Source organism: Mytilus californianus, unplaced genomic scaffold, assembly GCF_021869535.1.
Source record: "Mytilus californianus isolate M0D057914Y unplaced genomic scaffold, xbMytCali1.0.p SCAF_11, whole genome shotgun sequence".
NCBI lineage: Eukaryota > Metazoa > Mollusca > Bivalvia > Mytilida > Mytilidae > Mytilus > Mytilus californianus.
The window spans coordinates 30,511,446-30,538,527 of record NW_026262593.1 but is presented as its reverse complement, the minus strand read 5'-3'; the positions used below and the strand labels follow the sequence as shown (position 1 = coordinate 30,538,527).

The following is a 27,082-nucleotide window of genomic DNA, read 5'->3' as shown; positions in this document are numbered from 1 at the left end:
TATACTGATTTGTATCACTACAATATAATAGTTATTGCGATGAGATTGAATTTCCTGTGATTTATTCATCATCCACGCACGAACTTGTCTCAGAAAAAAATAATCTCTGTACATTAACCTCAGTTTCAGGTATAAAGATGTGATTTTTTTCTGAGACAAGTGCTTTTGACCATCCACAAGAACTTGCGGTCATCCGATGTACTTCAGAACTTTGATTTCTTTTTAAAAAATCTGATTCGGGGAGATTGGGTTGTCTCACTTTAATTAAACCATGTCAGCTTTTAAGTTTTACCTACAGAAAAGAGAGCCAGTTTTGTATTCTTTTATATTAAGTTTGATTTTTCATGAAAAAAACGACAAATGTTTTTATGTCCGGTAGCATCGTATCTCCTCAAAACATTTTCTCGAAAAATATCTGGGCATCGGATATCTGGGCATCGGTGGGCATGTAACAATGCCAAACCATATATGACCGTTTACTAGTTATTTTTTTGTTGTTGGAAATTTCCAACATGAAGCATTTGCCTCATTTGCCTCAATGTAGTAACAGCCCTGACGTTATATATGGACCTGTTAGATTATATTATCACTCGGACTGCGTCTTGTTCAATATAAACTGAACATGTCAAAATATAACGTATTGACCTCGTAAAAGTTCATAATTGATAAGTATTTGTTCTTTGTCAATGATATGTAAAAATGAAGAAAAATTGTGTGGTTTTACATAAATTTTTAATACCATCAGAAAATTGTTTGGACTGGTATTGTGAAAATAATTGTATAAAGGTCGAGATTGCATGTTCGTTACGTAAGTGCGTCACTGTTTGTGATGTCCTGTGGTTGATGAAAGATGTTCGTTGTTGTTCTGCGGTTTGCACGTTGTGTCGACAATTATATTATTTGTTTGTGCGTTTTTCTGTGATGAGTTTTCTTGTGTGTGTTTGTGTTGTATTTCTGTCACGTAGTGTTGTCGTTTTAGCGATATTTTTTAACATTGTCATATAAGCGGAAGGTTTGGCTAGCCATAAAACCAGGTTCAACCCACCATTTTTTCTTAAAATGTCCTGTACCAAGTCAGAAATATGGCGGTTGTTATCAAATAGTTCGTTTCTATGTATGTTGGCGTTTGTTTTTGTTGCTCTTCAGTGTTCCTGTTGTTCCTTTGTTTTCCTCTTATAGTTGATGTGTTTCCTTCGGTTTTAGTTTGTAACCCGGATTTGTTTTCTCTCAATCGATTTATGACTTTTGAACACCAGTATACTACTGTTGCCTTTACTTAACGTGTGTATTAAAATGATTTTTTACCCAAGATTTGAATAAATATCTTGATATTCCTCCCATTTTTTTTCTATTCAGTAATGCATACTTTAATCAAAGTTTGCACACGAATAAAATTTGTTTAATACTATACTAAAAATAAAAGCTTGCGCAATATGAACTAAAACCGGATATAATATCAGGTGATCTCAATGGTAATATATATTGGGTAAAAATTGTTTTTACAATGTTGTTTACATATGAAATGATATTGCGTATCTAAGGTCATGGTGAATTCATTTGTTAAAGAATTTTTAAGAATGTAAAGATTGATAATTCCTTTTACATTAAGACATCAGTCAAAAAGGTTCTCGCAGGATCTCAATAGCTATACCAAACCTATATTTATTGGCTATTGACTGGATACAAAGACATACAACATCAGACAAGAAAAGGGGTATCTAGTGGACCATGTTTAACCAGCTAGAAGACCTTGATTTTGCTAATGACATTGCCATATTATCAACAACAAGTGAACACCTCCAGGAGAAGACCAACATACTTAATAACTATGCAAAGTAAACTGGACTGAATGTTAATGCCAAGAAGACCAAGGTAATGTCAATAAACACTAGAAATTCAACACAAATCACAATCAGTGATCTGCCAGTGGACAGTGTTGAAGATTTCACTTACCTTGACAGCATCATAAGTAAAGAAAATGGGGCAGGAAAGGATATAAAGGCAATACTATCTAAGGCACGTGCAACATTTGCAAGACTTCATACAATCTGGAAGTCCAACCAGTACAGTTTAAGGACCAAACTACGAATATACAACAGCAATGTAAAATCTGTCCTACTGTATGGTTCAGAAACTTGGCGTGTTTTAGTTAGTGACCTTCAAAAAGTAGATGCATTCCGTACTAGCTGCCTAAGAAAGATCAACAGAATAACAGAGCCTTTTGGAGAAATGCTAAGAGCATAACAGCAGAAATCAAACAACGAAGATTTTGATGGTTAGGTCATGTAATGAGAATGCCACAACACCGCACACCTAAAACAGCTCTATGTTGGACACCACTAGGAAAATAGAAACCAGGGAGACCTAGAATCACCTGGCGAAGAACTGTTACAGCAGAATTGGAAGCAATGGGATACACCTGGGGCCAAGCCCAGTACATGGCTAAGGACAGAGAGAAGTGGAGGCAGTTTGGTGTGGCCTTATGTCCCACTGGGGATGAAGAGGATAAGTAAAAGTAAGTAATACCAAAACTAGATTTTTATTGTAGTAACATTACACCATAACTGACAAAATAAGCTAGGAACTTTAAATGTATCATACATTATTCCCCACTTTCTATACGGAAATAACAAGTAGACGAAGAATACTTTTGAAAATATGCAATTGAATTCAGATGTCACAAAGATATGTCATTCAATTAATTGGATTTAAATTTTTAAGTCAAATACATAGAAATAAGGAGATTTGGCAAATGATTGCCTCAAGATAACTATCCACCAGAGACCAAGTGACGAAGATGTAAAAAACTGTAAGGCACTGAATGACCTTCAACAATGGACAAAACATATACCGTATAGTATTAAAGGCTGCAGCATAATCAACATTAAAACAACTCATATCATAAAATTAATAACCTAATTTATGATAAAAACAAAAAACAAAAAATAAAACAAAAACAAAAAACAAAAAAACAAAAATGATCAACGACAACTACTGAATTAAAGGTTCTTGAATTCAGACAGGCATATGAGGAATACTGAATTAAAGGTTCTTGAATTCAGACAGGCATACGACTGATACTGAATTAAAGGTTCTAAAATTCAGGCAGGTATATGCAGAATACTGATATAAAGGTTCTTGAATTCAGACAGGCATACGACTGATACTGAATTAAAGGTATATGCAGAATACTGATATAAAGGTTCTTGAATTCAAACAGTCACATGAAGAATACTGAATTAAAGGTTCTTGAATTCTGTCAAGTATAAAAATTATGCAGAATATGGCAGGTTAAACATTTGTGTGAGAGATGAATCCATCAAACTTTAATTCAGTCAGAGTGCATTATAGTTAGAGCAGGAAATGATGTATGCTAAATAAATGCGACCTTCTTTTCATTTCTCTGCGATATAAAAAGGGAACATGCCGTCGGGAAGAGGCACACCGGTAGTTTCTATTGGAATGTCGACTGTCTGTTGAAAAACATTTCCACCGAGCATAACATGAATGTTGTCAATAAAAAATCAAGCATATTGATTCTGATTTAAAAAACATCAGAGTGCTTTTTTCTTCGTATGTTTTTTCCTTTCCTAAAGCAGAATAGTTGTTTCTACTTTGACAATTCTTTGCTATTCTAGTCTGTTAACCTGTTTAAGTTTGAAATAAACAACTCTAAGTTGCGTTAGAATTTGATAATAGCGACTTGCATATCTACCATTACGATTTAAAATCCCTAAAGTTATGGTATTTGTCTGACTAAATTATCAAAACCATTTTTATTTTTCGTTTAAATGGCAGGAATACTGGTTTACATGATCAACAACATAGCATCAATTATTGGTCACGTACCTACCTTTGACAATGCCACATTAGGAAATTCTTCAAATTTCAGAATCGTCTCTTCGCCAGGATGGCCTTGTTTCTGACCTTTATATATTCTGGCTGCAGTAACGGTGGACACGCCCATTCCATCTCCAATGAATAAGATAATGTTTTTCGCCAAATTAGTATTGTATGTTAGTTTGAGTGCCTTGTTTAAACTGTCAGTAGCGAGTTTGTCCCAGTCTGTCTCGGGAGGATCTATTCGTCCTATAAAAAAAAAATTAAAAATCAAATATTCTGATTAATACGACGTTTATACTTTAATTATAGTAATATTTTAAATGCTCGCTTATTTAACAAATCAATTTTCTTTACATTCTTTGGTTTTTGGAGTGGATCTATGGGACATTTACAGAACTTTGTAATTGGTATTTGAACAAGGCGGTATAGTTTCCTTTTTGGTATGGGAATGAACTAGAAAGAATCACAAATATATAGGATATTCAATTGAAATATAATATTAATTTGTTTGAAATTGTCAATGCTACATACAACATTTGATTTTTAGCACAGTTTGCTACAAATAAACTGAGTACACCTCCTTGATATTTTTTTTACGAAGACTTATTTTGGGCGCTTAGTATAATTGGTTTGGCGTTCTGTAGAGAATCTCTGTTTTACGAAGACTTATTTTGGGCGCTTAGTATAATTGATTTGGGCGTTCTGTAGAGACTCTCTTCTGAAGAACATGTACCTCAGCTCTTGGTTGTGTGATTTAATGCTTATTTTGTGGATTTACAGGATGCATGATTATGCAGTCATTTATTTAAAGGTAATGTTAACTACAGTTTTCGAACATTATGTAATATTACGGTCAGGTACACTAATCATGCGTAAAATGCACATTATGATTTTACACATGACAAAAAAATAAAATATTTCCTATAAATAAAAAGAGGTCAGTAAACCAACGACACAAATAACCAAAAACCATCCAGAGAAGTATATACTTATTTAAATAGAGATTGTTCATGCCATAGGTCTAAAACTATTTATTTAAGTTTTAACCAGAAACTCTCCTGTTTGATATTGATTTTTTTTACTCGTGAACGTGTTCTATTCATAATATGATTTAACTGTATATTAGAAGAAAAAAACAGTGTTTCTAAATAGAAGAGTAAAATAAAAAGCATAGTCAATGGCTCATTCAATCTCGATACAACCCTCAATGCACAGATACTTCGAACTATACAATCAAATATTAGTGTTATGATATTTTCACAACTAAATTCTATTATTAATGCAACAAGTCATTAAAATTTAGTAAGCGATATAAAAATGTGCTTTATTTGTAAAAAAAGATATATTTTACCTACATATATATATATATATGAAAGATCACTCACCTTGACATAATGAATAGGAAAAACAGACTAGTAGAAACGATGTCAAAGTTCTATACGCCATTGCTCTACAGGTGCAGGTAAACTATCAGATATTACTCGGGATGGACAACACAGATTTTTGAGAAAAATGGGTGTTTATTGTGAACATTTTTTTGGGCGTTCTGTAGAGACTCTCTTTTTTACGAAGACTTATTTTGGGCTCTTAGTAGGATTGATTTGGGCGTTCTGTAGAGACTCTCTAATGAAGAACATGTACTTCAGCTCTTGGTTGTGTGATTTACAGGATGCATGATTATGCAGTCATGTAAGGTTGTGTTGGATCAATCGGTGTGTCATGTCCATTGCATAATAGTTCAAGCACATTAGGACAAGAACATATTAAATTAACGCCGTCACGTAGTGACCCCATATGGATCCGTAGGGTGTTAGTAAATTTCATAAGGGGGGGGGGGGGGTAACATGACGTCACGTCAACTGTTAATGGTGACGTCATCTATTAATGTTGTTGTGTTTCATTGTTTATTTTTCTACAAAACGCAGCAGAAAAAGTCCCGCGTGCGATAAATTCGTTATACGGTTCACTACTGACCCCTTACGGACCATAGAGGGTATTTAAAATCCATAGGAGATTCGGCCTTCGGCCTCATCCCCCATGGATTTTATAAACCCTCTATGGATCCGTAGGGGGTCAGTAGCGAACCATATAACTTATATTATTGTAACTGTTGAAGGTTGGTTATTATACTAGATAGAAAGTCTTGTGACTTTTGTATCATGTCTTGAATTTTGGCAATAATTCATAGATTGATTGAGAGTAAGTTACATATTGTTCCAATATTTCAGACGACCCCCCTTCCACCTTGACCAGATAAATATCGTCAATCAACAAACAACAAATAATGGTACGGTTCCTGTCAGAATGCAGGAAAACTGACATTCTAGGTTGTTTCGAATAGTTCGGACACTGGTTAGGGCAGCGGTATTGTTAAAAAGTTATTGTGTAACAATATGATGGCGAAATGAATCCCCATCTTTGATTGAATCGACCATATGGGGTATTGATTGGCTTTGCATTGATTATAAACATGTTTTAATAAATTAATGATCTATAGTTTAATCATGGATGTTTATCTGCTTATTTTTTTTCACTATTCTAATCATGTGGTCAGTGGAATAAGCATATACCAAGGGTTTGTATAGTAATCTTACTATACAAATCCTTGCATATACCCATCTACAATCTCAAACAATTTTTACAGTTGAACACTTAATTGCTTTTTGACGAGGCAAACGATATAAGATGGAATTTATTTATTTACTGTCCGTGTCGTTTTCCTCACATCCTGCAAAGTATCTTAATAACATTTATTATATATTGTTTATAAATTGATAATCAGGAATAAACATAATCTGGCCAGGTTTTATTCAGAACACATTGACTGACAGATAATTCAACCTACTACGCGATAATATTATGTACATGTATTATGTATGTTCATGAATGTGTGTTAAGACATTATGAAGTAATGTTATTTATCGCTATTTTACGAAAATTTCCTTTGATCTTACTGACTGATAATTTCCTTTCTCAGCGGAGTCGAGTGATATAAAAATTATCGATAGAAACTTAGGGGGCACGTGCCGTTGCTAATGAAATTGACATGAAATTGACAACGTCGTCATAGGTAAAATAGCGATAAACAGATTAGCATTGGTAATCTCAACTCGAATACTTTTCTGAGAAAATCAATCTCGTTGAGATGATCAACGATAATCTATTAATATGTCCTTTCTTAACACCACAAATCATTTTATGTTACTTAATTTTGCTTAAAAAATATGTACTAGATTTATACACAGAAAAAGGCGTTAGCACAATGGGGTATATTTTATTTACACCGCGACATCATGGTTAATACAAAATGAAAGCTTTCAATAACTAAGTAGGGGCGTTCTCAGCAATTAAATATTATTTAAAGGTAATGTTAACTACAGTTTTCGAACATAATGTAATATTACGGTCAGGTACACTAACCATACTTAAAATGCATAGTAAGATTTCACACATGACAAAAAATAAAAAAAATATCTCCTATAAATAAAAAGAGGTTTTGAGTATTAACCAGTAATCCAACGACACAAATAACCAAAAACCATCCAGAGAAGTGTATACTGATTTAAATAGAGATTGTTCATGCCATAGGTCTTCAAAGATTTATTCAAGTTTTAACCAGAAACTCTCCTGTTTGATATTGACAAAGTTTTTTTTTTCTCGTGAACGTGTTCTATTCATAATATGATTTAACTGTATATTAAAAAAACAGGGTTTCGAAAAATAAGGGTAAAATAAATAGAATAGTCAATGGCTCATTCAATCTTATTACAACCCTCAATGCACAGATAATTTGAACTATAAAATCAAAGATTGGTGTCATGATAAAATCATAACTAAATAAACTTCTTAGTGCAATAAGTCATTAAAATTTAGTAAGCGATATACAAATTTGAATTATTTGTAAAAAAAAGACATAATTTTACTTACAGATATATGAAAGATCACTCACCTTGACATGATGAATAGGAAAAAAAGACTAGTAGAAACGATGTCAACGTTCTATACGCCATTGCTCTACAGGTGCAGGTAAACTATCAGAGATAACTCGGAATGGACAACACAGATTGTTAAGAAAAATAGGTGTTTATTGTTAAAGTTTTACGTTTTATTTTTTAATAGTCCTGGGTCAATGGTATTACACAAAAAACGTTTAGCAGGGATGAGTTTTAAAACCTATTTATCAATAACATTCTTAAGTCTGCGCTAATATGAAAATAAGAAGAATAAGAAAAGTATGATAGCAAATGAAACAACTATAAATCAAAACCAAAGAGAGGGGTGACAGCGGGTGCCCATTTCTCAAATCCTATTTTTGGTATTTTTTCTCACTTCCCACTTCTTTTCCCAACATCCTATTTTTTAACCCCTAGATCCCATATCTCTACTTTTTTTAACCCTTACATCCCACATCCTCATGCACTTTTTACCCCTTTATTCACCATCCAAAAGCGTGTCACCACCATCAAAGCCCTAGGAATTAGCAAATACAGGTCATCGTACGACCTTCAACCATGAGTAAAAAATAATACTGTACAGTGAGTTATTAAAGACTACGACATGACAAAATGTGAAACAAATAAGGAAAGAAAAAAAAACAACGGCCTTGTTTAAGCTAAACAAATCAACGCGAAACTAATTTGGGAGACAGCAAGTAACCAACAACAACCACAGAATTACTGTTTTTTGACTTGGTACAGGAACATGGAAAATGTGGTAGAGTTAAACATGTTTTGAGAGCCCAACCCTCCCCTAACATAGAACAGGGATATATTAATCAGTAAGTTTCAATTTGGTAAGGAATTTGTGAGGTATTTTTTTTTACAGATATCTCATATCATTTCGTCTTACTTTATAAAGATATTCAAATCCTTACGGTAGTATGGTAGTATAAATCAAAAATTGTAGAATGTATTTTATGCCAAAATGTAGTACTAGTATATATTTTAATATGTTGAAAAATAATATGAATTAAAGTAATAGGTCACAGGGTTGTTTTACGCTACAGGTTGCGAAAAAGATGACGCATTTGCATAAATCATACAAAGAAAAGGCAACATAATGGAATTACAGGATAAAGTAAATGAATTTGAAATACAATTATGGGAAGATATCTATACCTTTATACCTTTATACCTTTATCTTCGGGTCCTTAAAATAAGCCAAAGGCTTCTACTGACCCCTCATCTTGGATTATCGTAATGCAATTTCTCCTCTCATAATAAACGCATAATAATATATTTATATATATTATACTTATAAAAATAGAACTTATTTAGGTGTGCGCAGCTTAACAATTAACATGAACATATAAATTTATATGGGTTCCAATTCTCGCCATTTAACGCTGACTTAAATTTATTCAAAGTCTCTGCCGTCACTGTTAAATCTGACAGGTTATTCCACTAATCCACTACTCTAATTGAAAAAGTATTTAGTCTATGTGTCGTCTTACACTGTTTCTTAAAGAGTTTTAATGAGTGACCTCTAGTATTATTAGATGGTGCTAAAGTAAATAAGCTCATCCAGTTTATATCATCTATACCATGCAACGCTTTATATACTTGTATCATATCATTTCTATCCCTACGATATTCCAAGGTTGGCAATCCCAATGAGCGCAATCTATCTTCATAACTTAAATGATTTATATTCTTTACGAGTTTAGTGGCCCTTCTTTGGACAGATTCCAATTTACGAATATCTTTTTTAAGGTGCGGAGACCAAACACATGTAGCATATTCCAACAGTGGACGAACAATTGACTTATAAAGAGTAAGAAACATATCCTGATCCATGTAGTCAAAGGAATGATGAATAAGAGATAAAACTCTCTGTGCTTTATTAACAATAGTACTAATATGTTTTTCAAACTTTAAATTTGACTCGAAAGTTACTCCAAGATCCTTTTCTTCATTCACCTTAGATAACGCAATAAAATTTTCTGTATCATCCAACATGGTATAACGATATTGTTGATCATTGTCAGGATTAATATGTAATACTTTACATTTAGCAGCATTAAATTTCAATTTCCACGTATTTGACCATTCACATAAACTGTCCAAATTTTCCTGTAACTTACAGCGCTCATTATCTGACGAGACTTTAGAATATACTTTACAATCATCGGCAAACATTTTCACTATGCCCTCTACTACATCAGGAAGGTCATTTATAAATGTTAAAAAAAGAACTGGTCCTAGAACACTCCCCTGAGGTACACCACTCACAACATCTGACCATGCTGAAGTTGTATTATTTATACGAACACATTGCTTACGCCTGGATAGAAAGCTTTTTATCCAATCCAAAATGCATCCCTTTATTCCAAGTTTTTCAAGTTTCAAAAATAAGCGCTGATGAGGCACGGTATCAAATGCCTTGGAAAAATCAAGGTAAATTGAGTCCAGTGGAAAACCATTATTAATTAATTCTGACCACTCATCCAAAACCTCCAGGAGTTGAGTAACACATGATCTACCTGGTCGGAAGCCATACTGACTACTTGTAAAAAGATTGTTCATGAGAATATACTTCATAATATTGTCTCTAATAATGGATTCACAGATCTTACATACTACGGATGTTAAACTAACAGGTCTGTAATTACCAGGGTTCAGCTTCTTCCCTTTCTTAAATATTGGTGACACTATGGCGTTTTTCCAATCATCTGGAACTTTACCCTCTTTGATAGACTTATCAAAAATTTTAAACAAGGGATAACAAATTGCATGTCTTACTTCATATAAAACTTTCGGATGTAGACCATCAGGTCCTGCAGATTTATCTGTCTTTAATTTATTAAGTTTCTTTAGCACATCTTCCTGACAAATATTAATATCATCCAAAAAATTGTTTGACTCTGAATTAGTATCATAATCTTTCAAGTCATCTGTATGAGTAAACACACTAGTAAAACACTGATTTAAAACTTCAACTTTATCAGCAGTACTGGATGCTAAAGTACCATCCGGTTTCTCAAGAGTGCCTATTCCTGATCTAGTCTTGAGTTTACTGTTAACATAATTCCAAAACGACTTAACATTAATCTTTGATTCTAAGGCCACTTTTTGCTCAAAACTAAGTTTAGCATTTCTAACAGCATTTGTACATTCGTTACGATCCTTCACATATTTTGCATATGACAAGTTACTTCTTGAATATTTATATTTTTTCCATGATTTACGTTTCTTGACAAATGCAGATTTAGTAGCTCTATCCATCCACAACGGTCAGTCTTTTTCTTAGGAATAAATCTATCAATATTTTCTGACATAACAGAAGAGAAACTTTTCCACATTTCATCAACGTTTTTATTACTTAGCAAAACATCCCAGTCAATGTTGTTTAGACTCTCATTAAAAGCTCATAATTTCCTCTAAAATATGAAAAACGATCGCCAGAAGTTTTCTCATTATTCAAATAACAACAAAAATCAAAATTTATCATGCAATGGTCACTCTTCCCCACTGGTGAATCAGTTTGTATTGAGTCTTTGGCTATCATATTTTCTTCATTTGTAAAAACCAGGTCAAGTAAATTAGCATTTTGACCAGTACGAAAACGTGTTGGTGTACATATATGTTGAAAGAGAAAATTGTTCTGCATACACTCATAAAATTTAAAAGGATCTGTGTTAATACCACTTGATACTTCATTATCAACCCACTTGATCTCAGGAAAATTAAAGTCTCCCATAATTAAATAATGGCTATACTTTAAATTACAAGCTTGACATATTAAATCGTTCAATTTCTTATTATTTGATGGTACAGACGACGGACTCCTATAAATACATCCTAATAAAAGTTTATCAGTTCCTTCCAACTTAACTTCACACCACACTGATTCATTAAAACTAGATTCAGATAAAATGTCAACTTTAAAAGCTGTCAAAGACTTATGAATATAAATAACTACACCTCTATCACCCATTTTGTCAGGTATAAATTTGTCATAATCAGGTAGATTTAGCATGGATGCTATAGATTTATCCATAGAGTTTTTAGGATATATTTCACACAAACCTATAATATGTGGCTTCTCAATTGATAAGTATGACTCAAACTCTGAACGCTTATTTGACAGGGTGTCTACATTAGAAAACAAAACTCTCAAAGATTTCCTTTTATCCTCCGAAGTAAATTTCTTTTCGTCACTAATTGACTGGTGATCAGAAACATCTTGCGAAATATTCAACTCATCTCTATTATCATTAACTGTAACTGAAACATAACTATTAACTGGAACAAAATTATCAACATTAACTGTTAACGTATTTACATTTGAAGTATCTGAACGATTGTTATCTTTACTTATCTGGGGCCCATGGAGGAATCCCAGATTTCGGCAATTCAACTATTTTCTCTCGACGAATGGCCCAACTCATATGGGGAAAATCCTTTTTCATCTGACCCAATTCAATGCGTAAAGCATTATTGCTTTCTCTCTGTTTTTTTTGTGAGGTCTCTGCCTATACCTATTTTCTTGTGTGCACCTATCTTGGTGTCTTTCAACTTATAAGCGTTGCGGAAGAGGTTATTCCGAGATGTATTATCTTTCACAATTAACCTAGTAATTCTGAATTTCCCAGAGCCTTTCTTTGGCTTTGCACCCAACCGTGTAATCTCATCAATAGCAATGTTATCAATCCCTAATGAATCACTACAAAGCCCCTGAATAAATTCAGTATCTTTAATTCTCGAATCCCCCTCCTCACTTTCAGGTATACCAAATATAATTATATTGGCTTCTCTTTTCTCTTCTTCTGACTTATCATCAATAATCTGACTTATTTGTTTCGATACTATCATAGGTAAATTTTCATTTAGCTCGGATAGATTTTATCCACAGAATTGATTCTTTCATTACAATGTTTGAGACTCTTAGCGAGACCAACAACTTCTGTTTCTATCTTATCTTGCCTTGTGTGCATTAAAGTTAACATTTTACAAATTTTTTGGGATGCCCCTTTACAACCCTTGCATACCCACTGAATGCTGTCGTCGGATTTTTGTAAAAAATCATAATCTGCTACTGGAACTCTTTCACACTTAATGTGAAACCATTTGTCACATATTGAACACGACAGAGCTCTGTCATTTGACACAACATCCTACAACAGTTGTTACAAAAGTCTTTTGTTACTTTGGGCGCCATGTTTGATGGCAATGATGCTGAGCTACCACGTGGTGATTAGTAATAAGGCCACAACTTAATCAAAAGTCTATATCATCACTTAAAAATTGTTTTAAAACGTGTTTGTGTATGTAAGGTCACTCATGGCTGTGTATGCTTTTAGATAATGCGGATAACTGGGAGAATTCAACAGAAATAAAAGTCTCTAACTCGGAGCTTCACAAAAAAGCAGCCATCTTCTTGCGCATGCGCACACCTTCTTCATATCTTATAAATGCTTTCAAAAGAAAAAATGGGTCACAGTACGCTCTTCCCCGTTTTAGCATAAAATAGAGCACCTGAGATCACCCCCAATTTTTAGTGGGGTTCGTGTTGCTCAGTCTTTTTTTATGTTGTGTTTTGTATACTATTGTTTGTCTGTCAGATAGTGACCTCGTGCAATTGGATTGTTCTAGGTCTGTTTGATTTCGTATTGTAGGTTAAAAAGTATGTTTATCATCGTTTTTATACGACTGCAAACAAATTTTGCGGTCGTATATTGGTATGACGTTGGCGTCGTCGTCGTCGTCGTCGTCGTCGTCTTCGTCTGAAGACACATTGGTTTTCGCACTCTAACTTTAGTTTAAGTGAATGGATCTCTATGAAATTTTACCATAAGGTTCAATACCACAAAAGGAAGGTTGGGATTGATTTTGGGGGTTATGGTACCAACAGTTAAGGAATTAGGGGCCAAAAAGGGGCCAAAAATAAGCATTTTTGTAACTTCCAGACATAACTTGTGTGTTAGTGTATGGATCTCTCTGACATTGTACCACAAGGTTCCATATCACAAAGGGAATGCTTGGATTGATTTTGGGGGTAATTGCCTCAAAATTTTAGGAATAAGGGGCCAAAAAAGGAGCAAAAAACAAGCATTTTTCTAGTTTCATGACAATAACTTGTGTGTAAGTCTATGGATCTTTCTGAAATTGTACTACAAAGTTCCATATCACAAAGGGAAAGCTGGAATTGAGTTTGGGGGTAATTGCCCAAAACGTTTAGGAATAAGGGGCCAAAAAGGGGCAAAAAATAAGCATTTTTCTAGTTTCCAGACAATATGTCTTTTTCTCTTTAGCCATGACGTTGTCAGTTTATTTTCGACTTATGAGTTTGAATGTCCCTCTGGTATATTTCGCATCTCTTTTTCTGTAAAATCTTTTTATAATTTATGGAATTTTCGGGATACCTCCTCTTAGGAAGTTAGGAAAAAAATGTTGACCTTTATTAATATATTAGTAATTATAGCTAAAATCACATACATGTGTTCATTGCCATAAAAATTCTGATAAGTTAATTGCATTCTTGAATCGAAATTTGCTGACTTGATTAAACATCTAGACCAATTGTATTCTTCTATTTAACGATCCAAGATGACACTTAACAACTTTTTGGAAATTTTATACGACTAATTTCTGAAGTATTATTTTATCAAGGTAAGCGACATGTTTTTTTTTCGGTCTTAGATCTTTAGATACCAATCAGTTAGATCTGATTACCTTTCCGGAGCATCTGGGGTAACTCCCGGTTTTTGGTGGGGTTTGTGTTGGTCAGTCTTTAGTTTTATGTTGTGTTTTGTGTACTGTTTTTGTCATTTGGTATTTTTTTTTGCCATGGCATTGTCAGTTTGTTTTCGACTTATGAGTTTTAATATCCCTTTGGTTCTATCGCCTCTCTTTCTCCGGTAAGACACTGTGATTTTGGTTGACTTGATAAAACGATCGTCTATATATGAATGTATACAGTTTCTGAAAAATGTTGTTTTTTAATTGAAAGCAAGGACAGCGAACAAAAATAAGAACAGAGAACTAGCGGTTCCCAAGAGCCTGTGTCGCTCACCTGTATCTACTGTTTGGTTTGGTTTAATATGGCCTAGTAGTTAAATTGAAAGCAGGTCATCCCATTGTAGTCTTTCAATCCTTATAATTATTCAAAATAGCTTTCAAGTTGTGACCATTTGAAATTGGTTATTTTTACAATTTTCCCTTAGATTTCTATAGTAAACCCCTATGTTCTATTTTTAGCCATGGCGGCCATGTTGGTTGAATTACAGAGTCATCGGAAACATTTTTTCAATCAAGATACCCTACTGAAAATTGTGGCTAAGTTTAATTCTATTTGGCCCAGAAGATTAAGTGGAGAAGCTTTTGTAAAAGATTACAAAAAATTAAGAAAAATTGACTATAAAGAGCAATAACTCCTTAAGGGGTCAATTGACAATTTGAGACTTATTTGTAAATCGTACTCTGAATATTATTGCTGTTTACAGTTTATCTCTATCTATGATAATATTTAAGATAATAACCAAAAACTGCAAAATTTCTTTAAAATTACCAATTCAGTGGCAGTAACCCAACAACGGGTTGTCTGATTCGTCTAAAAATTTGAGGGCAGATAGATATCAACCAGATAAACAATTTTTATCCCACGTCAGGTTTGCTCTAAATGCTTTAGTTTCGGAGATTAAGCCAAAAACTGCAATTTACTCCTATGTTCTATTTTTAGCCATGTCGGCCATGTTGGTTGGCCGGCGGGGTCATCGGATATATTTTTTAAACTAGATGATACCCTAATGATAATTGTGACCAAGTTTGGTTAAATTTGGCCCAGTAGTTTCAGAGAAGATTTTTGTAAAATTTGACGGACGACGACGACGACGGACGACAGACGCCAAGTGATGAGAAAAGCTCACTTGGCCCATTGGGCCAGGTGAGCTAAAAAGAAATTTGGTTAGTTTAATATATATGACTTTGGAAATGACATAGAAAAAAATCCTGTTTAATCCATTAGCAATCCTTATGGACATAGCAAATGTATTTGAATAGTCGCTTTTGCACATTTTCGAGTCCGGGTTTTCATTTTATATGTTATATTATCATTTAAAAAAAAAAATCTTAATGCAACTCTTTATTACGAGGTGCTAAATGTTAGTAGATTTGCCGATATGTTGATGATCTGAGGTTCGTCTCCGTTAGTAGATTGAGCCGAAATGTTGATGACCTGAGGGGGTTGACAACGTTCGTCTCCGTAATTGTATCTCATTGTTACCCTTTCATTAGTTCAGAAAGGAATGGATGGGTTGACATGAGATTCTATTTATACTGGTCTTGTTGTCCGATAGAAAAAGTGCTAAAGCTATACAACGTTACTGTAGGTCACAAACATTTAGAACAATATTTGTAATGATTTCCTGTAGTCTCTCAATAATAGTGAAAATTAAAAAAATCAGTCGAATTTTGGATGAAAAGGTTGTCGTGAATATGCATGAATTATTTTTGCTACAAGATATAATGCTTACAACACAATGAATCAATCTATGAGAAATACATTGTATTGTTCTTTATAATATTAAAATCCTAACAACAATACTTGTTATGATATCGACTTCTCCGTGAGAAATTATTTTTCCTATATTATATGTAACAGCTTTCCATATTCTCAGCATTCTGTAAAATTATTCCTAAAAGTAACAATATTTCTACGCTACAAGAATATAACATTTCTTTTATACTATTCTTCTGCTTGTAAGACAAAACTATGCGATTGAATCAATCTCTTTTTCTGTAAAAACAAATAAAATTATACTTTATAAATTTTAGGCTTCTGAAGGGATTTTCTGGATTAAACTACCAAAGCCAACTACTTGAATGCTAGGACAGAGGATGTATAAGTACTGAAACACGTGAAGATATATTTATCAACAGTGAATTTCAGACGAAGGATATATATTTTTAACTATGGTGTGCAGGAAATTGATAATTATCTATATTAATTATACAACTATTTAGACAAAAGCATTGCCGTATAGAATTCTTGACAATTTCTGAAAGTTGAAAAGGGGTTAGAATGCAAGACCCTGACTTTAGACCTATTTTGTAGGAAATCCGTGAGATACCCTTTCTTGTGTTTGTAGCCATGCAGACCGTAGGAAACCAACTTTTATTTACATCTAGTGCCGGGACATAAGTATTGGCATAGTTTTTTTTTTAACAAATTCTTAAAGTTAAGCTGAGGTTGAGGGTTGGAATGTCAGACATAAACTTAGGACCTATCTTGAAGGAAATTCATCAGAAACCTCAACTGAATGTTTCGGTCAGGCAGACCGTTGGTCCCAAACTTTTGTTTGCACCTAGCGTAGAATGAATATTTTTGAAAAACTCTAAATGTTGAGATGTGGTTGCGTAGAAATGTCAGACCCCACCTGTGGACATATTTTGTAAGACGTCCGTGAGATACCCATCTGGGTTTTGTTAAGCAGACTTTAATTTGTCGACAATTCTCTGCGGAAATCTTTTATCCGCAAAAGCTGCATATGCAAGGCAGTGGCCTAAGGTTTCTTGAACCAAAAGGCACTGGTGAGACAACTGACGGAAGGTCTAAACCATAGGTCCAACATTGGGTTAGACATTATTGACACCCTATCCAGCCTAATCTTAATTCTCCAAAAAATCCCTGCGGCAATACTTTTATCCGCGAATTAACGAACAACATGCATGGGGGGGCGCAAATTTAACCAAACTTGGCTTAAATCATCCTTAGGGTATCTAGTTTAAAAATTGTATCCGATGACCCCGGCCATCGACCAAGATGGCCGCCATGGCTAAAAATAGAACATGGAGGTGAAATGCAGTTTTTTGCTTATATCTCTGAAACTAAAGCATTTAAAGCAAAAATGTTCATCAGGTCAAGATCTATCTGCCTTGAAATTTTCAGACCCATCAGACAACCGGTTGATGGGTTGCTGCCCCTGAATTGGTAATTTTAAGGAAATTTTGCAGCTTTTGGTTATTATTATGAATATTATAATAGATAGAGATAAACTGTAAACAATAAAATGTTCAGCAAAGTAAGATCTACAAATAAGTCAAACATGACAAAAATTGTCAATTGACCTAATAAGGAGTTATTGCCCTTTATAGTCAACTTTTCACATTTTTTCGTAAATTTTTGTTATCTTTTACAAAAACCTTCTCCACTGAAACCACTGAGCCAAATACAACCAAACTTGGCCTAAATTATCCTTAGGGTATTTAGTTTAAAAACTGTATCCGATGACCCCGCTCATCAACCAAGATGGCTGCCATGGCTAAAAATAGAACATAAGGGTAAAATGCAGTTGTTGGCTTATATCTCTGAAACTAAAGCATTTAGAGCAAATCTAACATAGGTAAAAATGTTCATCAGGTCAAGATCTAGCTGCCTTGAAATTTTCAGACGTATCAGACAACCCGTTGTATGGTTGCTGCCCCTGAATTGGCAATTTTAAGGAAATTTTGTAGTTTTTGGTTTTTATCTTAAATATTATAATAGAAAGAGATAAACTGTAAACAGCAAAATTGTTCAGCAAAGTAATTTCTACAAATAAGTCAACATGATCAAAATTGTCAATTGACCCCATAAGGAGTTATTGCCCTTTAAAGTATATTTTTCACAATTTTTCGTAAATTTTTGTAATCTTCTCCTCTGAAACTACTGGGCAAAATTAAACCAAATTTGGCCTAAATCATTCTTAGGATATCTAGTTTAAAAAATGTATCCGACGACCCCGCCCATCAACCAAGATGGCCGCCATGGCTAAATATAGAACATGGGGGGGGGGGGGTTAAAATGCAGTTTGACTTTATCTCTGAAACTAAAGCATTTAGAGCAAATCTGACGTGGGGGTAAAAATGTTCATCAGATCAAGATCTATCTGCCCTGAAATTTTCAGACGTATCAGACAACGATTGTTGGGTTGCTGCCCTTGAATTGGTAATTTTAAGGAAATTTTGCAGTTTTTGGTTTTTATCTTAAATATTATTATAGATAGAGATAAACTGTAAACAGCAATAATGTTCAGCAAAGTACGATTTACAAATAAGTCAAATGACCAAAATTGTCAATTGACCCCATAAGGAGTTATTGCTCTTTATAGTCAATTTTTTCGTAAATTTTTGTAATCTTTTGCAAAAATCTTCTCCACTTAATCTACTGGGCCAAATAGAATTAAACTTAGCCACAATTTTTAATAGGGTATCTTGTTTGAAAACTGTATCCGATGACCCTGTTATCCAACCAACATGGCCGCCATGGCTAAAAATAGAACGTTGGGGTTTACTATGAAAGTCTAAGGGAAAATTGTAAAAAAATACAATTTCAAATGGTCAAAACTAATTTAAATAATGAAATAATGATAAGGGGTCTTCAGTAACTATTGTAAGACTACAATGGGATGACCTGCTTTTAATTTAACTACTGGGCCGAATTAAACCAAACTTGGCCTCAATCATTATTAGAGTATATGATACTATTAATTATGATTTTAACCTTATTTTACATAATTTCTAAAACAACAGTCGATACAGGTGAGCGACACAGGTTCTTTAGAGCCTCTAGTATGTAGATTAGACCGTTGGGTTTCCTGTTTGAATGGTTTAACATTAGTCATTTTTGGGGCCTTTTATAGCTTGCTGTTCGGTGTGAGCCAAGGCTCCGTGTTGAAGGCCGTACTCTGACCTATAATGGTTTACTTTTTACAAATTACGAGTTGGATGGAGAGTTGTCTCATTGGCACTCATACCACATCTTCTTATATCCATTAAAGTTCGTTTCCAATATCTAACGACTTCTTTAAAACTTAAACATAGTTTTGTTGAATAAAAATATTCTCGAAAATTACATAAACAAATTCGGTTAATGTATGACAAATAACAGTATTAATATTATTTGCATCAGATTAAATGACATTATTTACAGCATTTAAATAGGTAAGCATTCTATCATATATAATCTACTTCATTTTTCTATAAATATTATTTTTTTCGTCACCTTGAACAACAGATTTTTGGATATTAGTAATAAAGTTTTGTCGTTTCTTTCAGTTTTCGTATACAGTTAGAAAGATTATGAAGATTGCATGTCTGAAAAAAACCGTTTCAAATTCAATGATTTTGTATAGAAACTTTGCAGAACTCTTCAAACATTATAGTTAATAACACTAGCGTTTTTACCAGTTGCTTTATCATGCATTTCCGTTTTCTTCCTTTCAACGATTAATTGTAAATATTTATTACTAAAGTATCCCCTTTTTTCCATATTGTTTACTACAGTAACTATACTGTTTCGCCACATTGGTAATCCCCGTATACCGAGTTCATCTATATACCGGCGTCACATATCAGCGTATAGCACCGACGTACGCCGGGCGTGGTCAAAAACCATGAACGCTGCCAATACGCTAGTAATTTTTGACGCATTCAACTTGTCAATCATATATGTATCGTGTGCATAACGAGCTTTAAGCGTGTTTAGGGCTTACGAGGAGCGTTCATAAGCGTTTTTTGGGCGTCTAATTAACGTATGTTGGCGTATGTTTGGCGTTTGTTTAACGTAGATGAAATACACGCCACGAAGGAAAAATGTCCCTTGAACGTATTTGAGACGCGTACCGGTCGTATCTGGGACGATTATTCGTGCTTTCGTCGTGTCTGGGACGTGTAATTATGGGGTGTTTGAACAACTTCCGGATACATAACAATTCATTTCGAAATGCCACCCAAAGGAAGAGGCAGAGGTCAATCAGTTCGTGGTCGAATGGCTTTGTTTATTCTGCGACCAGTTTTCGTGATTAGGTCAACTTCTCAGTACAAATAATACCTAAAGTTATGATAATTGGTCTATAGATAGACTCTTCAGTATGTGCCAATGTCAGTCTGACATATGCAGAAGCAAATTTGCAGATTTAACATTGTTGTGCTGATATTTAGAGTAATTATGTATATATTCTTCCTCGCTGGGATTCGAACTCATGCTATTAGGATATCGAGACAACACCGCCTACACTGTGTCCAGCGCTTTAGACCACTAGGCCACCTAGCTAAAACTAAAAACTCAGCTTTCGGTGGCCTAGTGTTACCTTTCCTCGTCAGTAGAATCTAGAGTTGAAACACAGTACATGATATATATATATATATATATATATATATTTAGACCCCTCTACCAAGAAATTTGTTTTGCATGCACACGTATAAAAATTGCGGTTTTTATCAACGCAATCATAGGTTTGAAAGTTGTTTTCAATTTAGACTTGTTTATATTTTTTCATTTGGGCTTGTATTATATTTGCCTTCGGGTTTATATGATCCGTTCATCCTATTTTGACTCTTTCAGAATTCAAGAGTCTATCCTAAATTGAGGTAAATTATATGGCCTTCCAAATACCGTTTCGATTCCTAACATCACTGAAGAGACATTAATTGTCGAAATCCGGATATGGTGTACACATTTTTGCACCTCATGTTTGCGGTATACCATCTTTTCCGCAAGTTTATTGTTTTCTGTTTGGTAATAATTTAATAATAAGATCTATTTTGTTAAATCTTGTGATCCGTTTATTTGGCAATCGCCAATGGCAGTCAGCAGGGTTTAAGAACATCAGTTGTTCGACCTGCTAGTCAAATGCGTTTTGTTAAAATATACTTTTTCACTCATTTTGGTCTTTTGGAAAATGTTGTTTGTGCTGTATTTAGACCCCTCTACCAAGAAATTTGTTTTGCATGCACACGTATAAAAATTGCGGTTTTTATCCAACGCAATCATAGGTTTGAACGTTGTTTTCAATTTAGACTTGTTTATATTTTTTCGTTTGGGCTTGTATTATATTTGCCTTCGGGTTTATATGATCCGTTCATCCTATTTTGACTCTTTCAGAATTCAAGAGTCTATCCTAAATTGAGGTAAATTATATGGCCTTCCAAATACCGTTTCGATTCCTAACATCACTGAAGAGACATTAATTGTCGAAATCCGGATATGGTGTACAAATTTTTGCACCTCATGTTTGCGGTATACCATCTTTTCCGCAAGTTTATTGTTTTCTGTTTGGTAATAATTTAATAATAAGATCTATTTTGTTACATCTTGTGATCCGTTTATTTGGCAATCGCCAATGGCAGTCAGCAGGGTTTAAGAACATCAGTTGTTCGACCTGCTAGTCAAATGCGTTTTGTTAAAATATACTTTTTCACTCATTTTGGTCTTTTGGAAAATGTTGTTTGTGCTGTATTTAGACCCCTCTAACAAGAAATTTGTTTTGCATGCACACGTATAAAATTGCGGTTTTTATCCAACGCAATCATAGGTTTGAACGTTGTTTTCAATTTAGACTTGTTTATATTTTTCGTTTGGGCTTGTATTATATTTGCCTTCGGGTTTATATGATCCGTTCATCCTATTTTGACTCTTTCAGAATTCAAGTGTCTATCCTAAATTGAGGTAAATTATATGGCCTTCCAAATACCGTTTCGATTCCTAACATCACTGAAGAGACATTAATTGTCGAAATCCGGATATGGTGTACAAATTTTTGCACCTCATGTTTGCGGTATACCATCTTTTCCGCAAGTTTATTGTTTTCTGTTTGGTAATAATTTAATAATAAGATCTATTTTGTTACATCTTGTGATCCGTTTATTTGGCAATCGCCAATGGCAGTCAGCAGGGTTTAAGAACATCAGTTGTTCGACCTGCTAGTCAAATGCGTTTTGTTAAAATATACTTTTTCACTCATTTTGGTCTTTTGGAAAATGTTGTTTGTGCTGTATTTAGACCCCTCTACCAAGAAATTTGTTTTGCATGCACATGTATAAAAATTGCGGTTTTTATCCAACGCAATCATAGGTTTGAACGTTGTTTTCAATTTAGACTTATATATATATATATATATATATATATATACACGAAGATCTGTTGCTTCGTTTGTGCTGATCTTTGAACCCTTTGTTTTATGGGTTGGACGCTTTGCTTATTTACGAAGTTGTTATATTAGATTCTGAAACAGTATCACAAGCAATAAAATTTGTAAGTATTTTCTAACGTTTTAAGGGACTTTTACATAAAATTATATAAATATCTTGCCTCAAGCATCTGCCCGTATAAACTTGTAATCACCATCAACCAGAGCTAGCATGACTTTGGAGAAGAATCCCTTATAGTTGTGGTATAATGAACCTGAACGAGTCGGTTTCTTTATGGCAATATGCTTTCCATTCAACGCTCCCCAGCAATGTGGAAAATGCCATAAGCGCATAAATTGATCAGCAATTGTTTTCCATTCCTCTGGATCATTTGGATGAGTCATGACCTCATCTGTATATTCATCAATAATTGCACTGCCTACTTCCCTGACAACTGTTTACATACAATGTGTAATGCCATTTGTTTTTACTTTTCTAGATTTAATATTGTGTACTTGGTCACTTACAGCTTTCAATAGCTTATTGATAAATTAGGGACGTGACTCGATTATCAGACAGGCGGACGCTACTATTGCGTACTGATTATTTTACTTTATTCGAAATAACAAAAAACCGGAAAGTTTTTAAGCCATAACAAAAAAATCTACCGGAACCAAGTATATTGTTTGGATAACCAATGCTGGTTCCTCCGAAGAATTTCATGGTACATTTCTACGGGCATTCTCATAAAATTTCTGAAACTGCTCTGATCTTCTTGTCAAAGTTCAACTAATAGTTGGTTATACAATCCGAACTGCTTTCTCTGTGATATCTACGGCTGCTGCCATAAGGAAGTCTTCGCTAACGTCTTCGACGCCTTCTTGTAAGTATTGGTGCATGTTAAGGTGAATTTGGCCTACATGTTGTAGAGCTATGGCTAGAATATATGCCCTCCTGTCTCTCTCCTGACAATTCATTATAGCAAGTGCCAAACTGAACACTGCCAAACCTTGTATACCATTTTATACATGCACTTGGATCTGCAAATTCACGGACATATACTACTATAAATGTCAGAGCAAGTTTCGTGATCATCAGGCGCAAAAAGCGTCAATTTTGACGATTTTTCGTCCTATTTCTTGACCTGGAAGACCGTAGATGCTGATAGATGTATTCAACTGTTGTCTGCATGTAGAGTGAACACATTAACCCCAAAAGTGTTTAGGTCGGAGTGAAACTGATCTGGGTACAGCAGTCTAAAGAAGGTCATTTGCACAAAAAATACGGAATTTCCCTATTTTTTCCGATTTTTGACTTCAAATTGACCTGCAACCGGAAGTAGTCGTTTCCTAGGCGTATTTCGATTATAAGTACGGCCCGCGGCTTTACACTATTTTTGGAAGTTTTAGGCCTCTGAACTTCGTGTGTCAGACATGGAAGAGAAGCCCACCCCTCCAACAAACCCAGTCTTATCCGATTTCAATTTTTGAAGTTCGTATTTGAGCTCAAAAAGAACATTAAACCTGAGAAACATGACAATAAATACCATAATGTTTATGTAACATGCGTACAGTACACTTCAAAATTAATGTCATAAAGTTTACCTCTGAAAGTATGGAGAGCCATTGGAGCCATATAACGGTATTTTGGGTATATGAAAGATATTGAAGATGACGACAAAATGTTTATTTTCAAACAACCACTACAAGGATGTGGAAGATATGTGAAATGTTTGAAACCTTAATGCATGACACTCAAAACCCTACCAAAAGATACGGAAATTAGAAAAACATGTGATATATATGTTAGATATACTGACCTCCAAGACATTGTTTTTAAATTTAACGGACCTTCTCTACAAAATATTGACGAACAAGGTCCGCATATTTAGTTGTACCCTCTTATGTAAAGAAAGAAGGTTGGTTTAATAATGAGTCAGCGATAAGATATGGTCCAAGCAACTTATTAAATCATTCAACAGGGAAAAAAATTCTTAATGAATTTTATATAACGTTTGATAGGTTTTTAAGCACATTCATGTACATAGTAGAAATGGTCGGAACTGATAGAACATACTTGTATCTCAAATGTGTTTTATTCCTTATATAGAAATAAAATATAATTTCCTGAATATGATTTTATACATGTTTGTAAGATTACAAAATAACCACGCTGGGAATAATTGAAACGACAAAGTATCCATTTGTACAATGTTATTAGCGAAAAGAAGGTATTTTCATGTTTAATAAGAATTAAGTCGTGTCCTTTGAACTCTTACACTCTATACTTTCTTATCAAGACCTTATACAGAATTTTGAACATTAACAAATATTCAACATGGCGACTGTCTTGACATTGATACAATTTGCGGTATATGTTATATGTTCCAATGCCTTATTGGAACAAGGAATTCCAACCACACCAAAGCTCCCGGATACCGAAGCAGCATATATACATCAGATTCTGGACCAAGAATCAAGTCTAAGAATGGAACTGGAAAAACAAATGACAAGTCTACAATCCACAGTCTATACAATGCAGCAAGAACTTCTTAAAATAAAAGCAGAAAACCTGGCATTGAAGAATACTTCTCAACCAGGTTAGATTTAATGTGAAAAAAAAAGATATTAAAAGAAATGTTTAAAAGCAGGGACCCTCTGTCAGCTGCCATTGACTGCTTAGGGTTTTGTATTCCATGTGATTAAAAAAAAAAGATATTATTTAGAAAAAAAAAGATGAATTTTTAGTATACAATGTGCATCCAGTTGACAAGTTTACGGGTTGATAATAGAAAACAGACATATAACCCCGCCACATTCTGTATGTGCCTGTCCCAAGTCAGGAGCCTGTAATTCCGTGGTTGCCGTTTGTTGCTATGTTACATATTCGTATTTTTGTTTATTATATGTCTTCAGTTTATTTTCTACTCGTATGTGAAAGTAAAGATAATTAATCATCTAGTTCATTTATTAATATTCTTGTAATTGTTATAAAATACATCAAATAACACCATTACAAAATTAATCCCGATTTATATTCAATTTTTAAAAATTTACATGTAACGTCACTATTTGTGGCGTTGATACTGACATTCATGTGACGCACAGTTCGTAATTCTATTATGCTGTTTTTGTGTACTGTCGTAAATTAATTTAAGGTGTTCGTTGTTATTCTGTGGTTAACATTTCTAAATGTACTATTATATTATTTATTTATGTATTTCTCTGTCCTGAGTGTTCTAGCATTTATTTGTACTGTATTCCTGTCATGTAATGTTGTCATTTTAGCGGTATTTTTGACATTGCCATTAAGCGGGAGGTTTGGCTAGCCATAAAACCAGGTTCAACCCACCTTTTTTTCTTAAAATGTCCTGTACCAAGTCAGGAATATGGCATTTGTTATCAAATAGTTCGTTTCTATTTATGTTGCATTGGTGTTTGTTTTTGATGCACCATAGTGTTTCTGTTGTTCCGTTGTTTTCCTCTTATAGTTGATGTGTTTCCCTAGGTTTAAGTTTGTAACCCGGATTTGTTTTTTCTCAATCGATTTATGACTTTTGAATAGCGTTATACTACTGTTGCCTTTATTTACGTTTTGTTACGAAAATTTACGAGTTAGTTATATAAATATATTATTTATATCTTTCCAAAATCGTAAACAATACGTAAGAATATGTAAAGTATACGTATCTTTTCGTAAAGTACTCGTACCAATCCGTAAGGCCGTCGTGAATATTTTCGTTACAAATGTTCTTTCAAATAAACTTTAATTGAAAAAGCTTGGCTATTTCTTACCAGAACACCTGCTTTAAGTAAACATTTATTATGTAACACTTTGATACTGTTACACATGTAGCAATATTTACAATATTTAACTTAAGTAATCTTATCATCTTTATTGGATTTGTAATTGTAACTTTATTGTCATATACGTATATACACTTTGACTCTTGAGGGCATCTCTTATGGAAATAAAGGATATTCTATTATATTGTATTCTCAATCGACCAGGATTGTCAATTTTGCTGTCGAAGGTCGGTGGTTCTTTTGGGGCACTCCGGCTTCCTCCACCAATAACACTGACCGCCACAAAATAGACAATAGTGCTGACAGTGGCGTTTGGCACCAAGCATTCACTATTAACAGATGCTTGCGATTGACTACGAGTTGGCGTTCCTGAAGGATTCGCAAGGAAAATCCGTGTATACATTTACTGACGGGACATAAGTATTGGCGTAAGCACTTTTTCACTAACTCTGAAAGTTGAAGTAGAAATGTCAGGCCCAAACTTTGGACCTATCGTGTAGGAAACCCATGTGGAATCTAATACGGTGTTTAGGCCAGGCAAACGGT

General features: G+C 34.0%; 1 protein-coding gene and 1 long non-coding RNA gene across 2 annotated transcripts in view; one reads left to right on the top strand and one right to left on the bottom strand.

Annotated features, from left to right (window-relative positions):
- Positions 1-4,085, bottom strand: part of LOC127719873 (alkaline phosphatase, tissue-nonspecific isozyme-like) — a 51,770-nt gene extending 47,685 nt beyond the window's left edge. The window contains exon 1 of the mRNA XM_052226219.1: positions 3,854-4,085. Coding sequence (XP_052082179.1) covers positions 3,854-3,967 — 114 coding nt within the window. The 5' untranslated portion in view covers positions 3,968-4,085. The remainder of the gene's footprint in view (positions 1-3,853) is intronic.
- Positions 1,493-19,876, top strand: LOC127719883 (uncharacterized). The gene is made up of 3 exons (XR_007990530.1): positions 1,493-2,515; positions 7,773-7,923; positions 16,617-19,876. It is a non-coding gene; the product is annotated as an uncharacterized LOC127719883 (long non-coding RNA).
- The last annotated feature ends 7,206 nt before the right edge of the window (positions 19,877-27,082 follow it).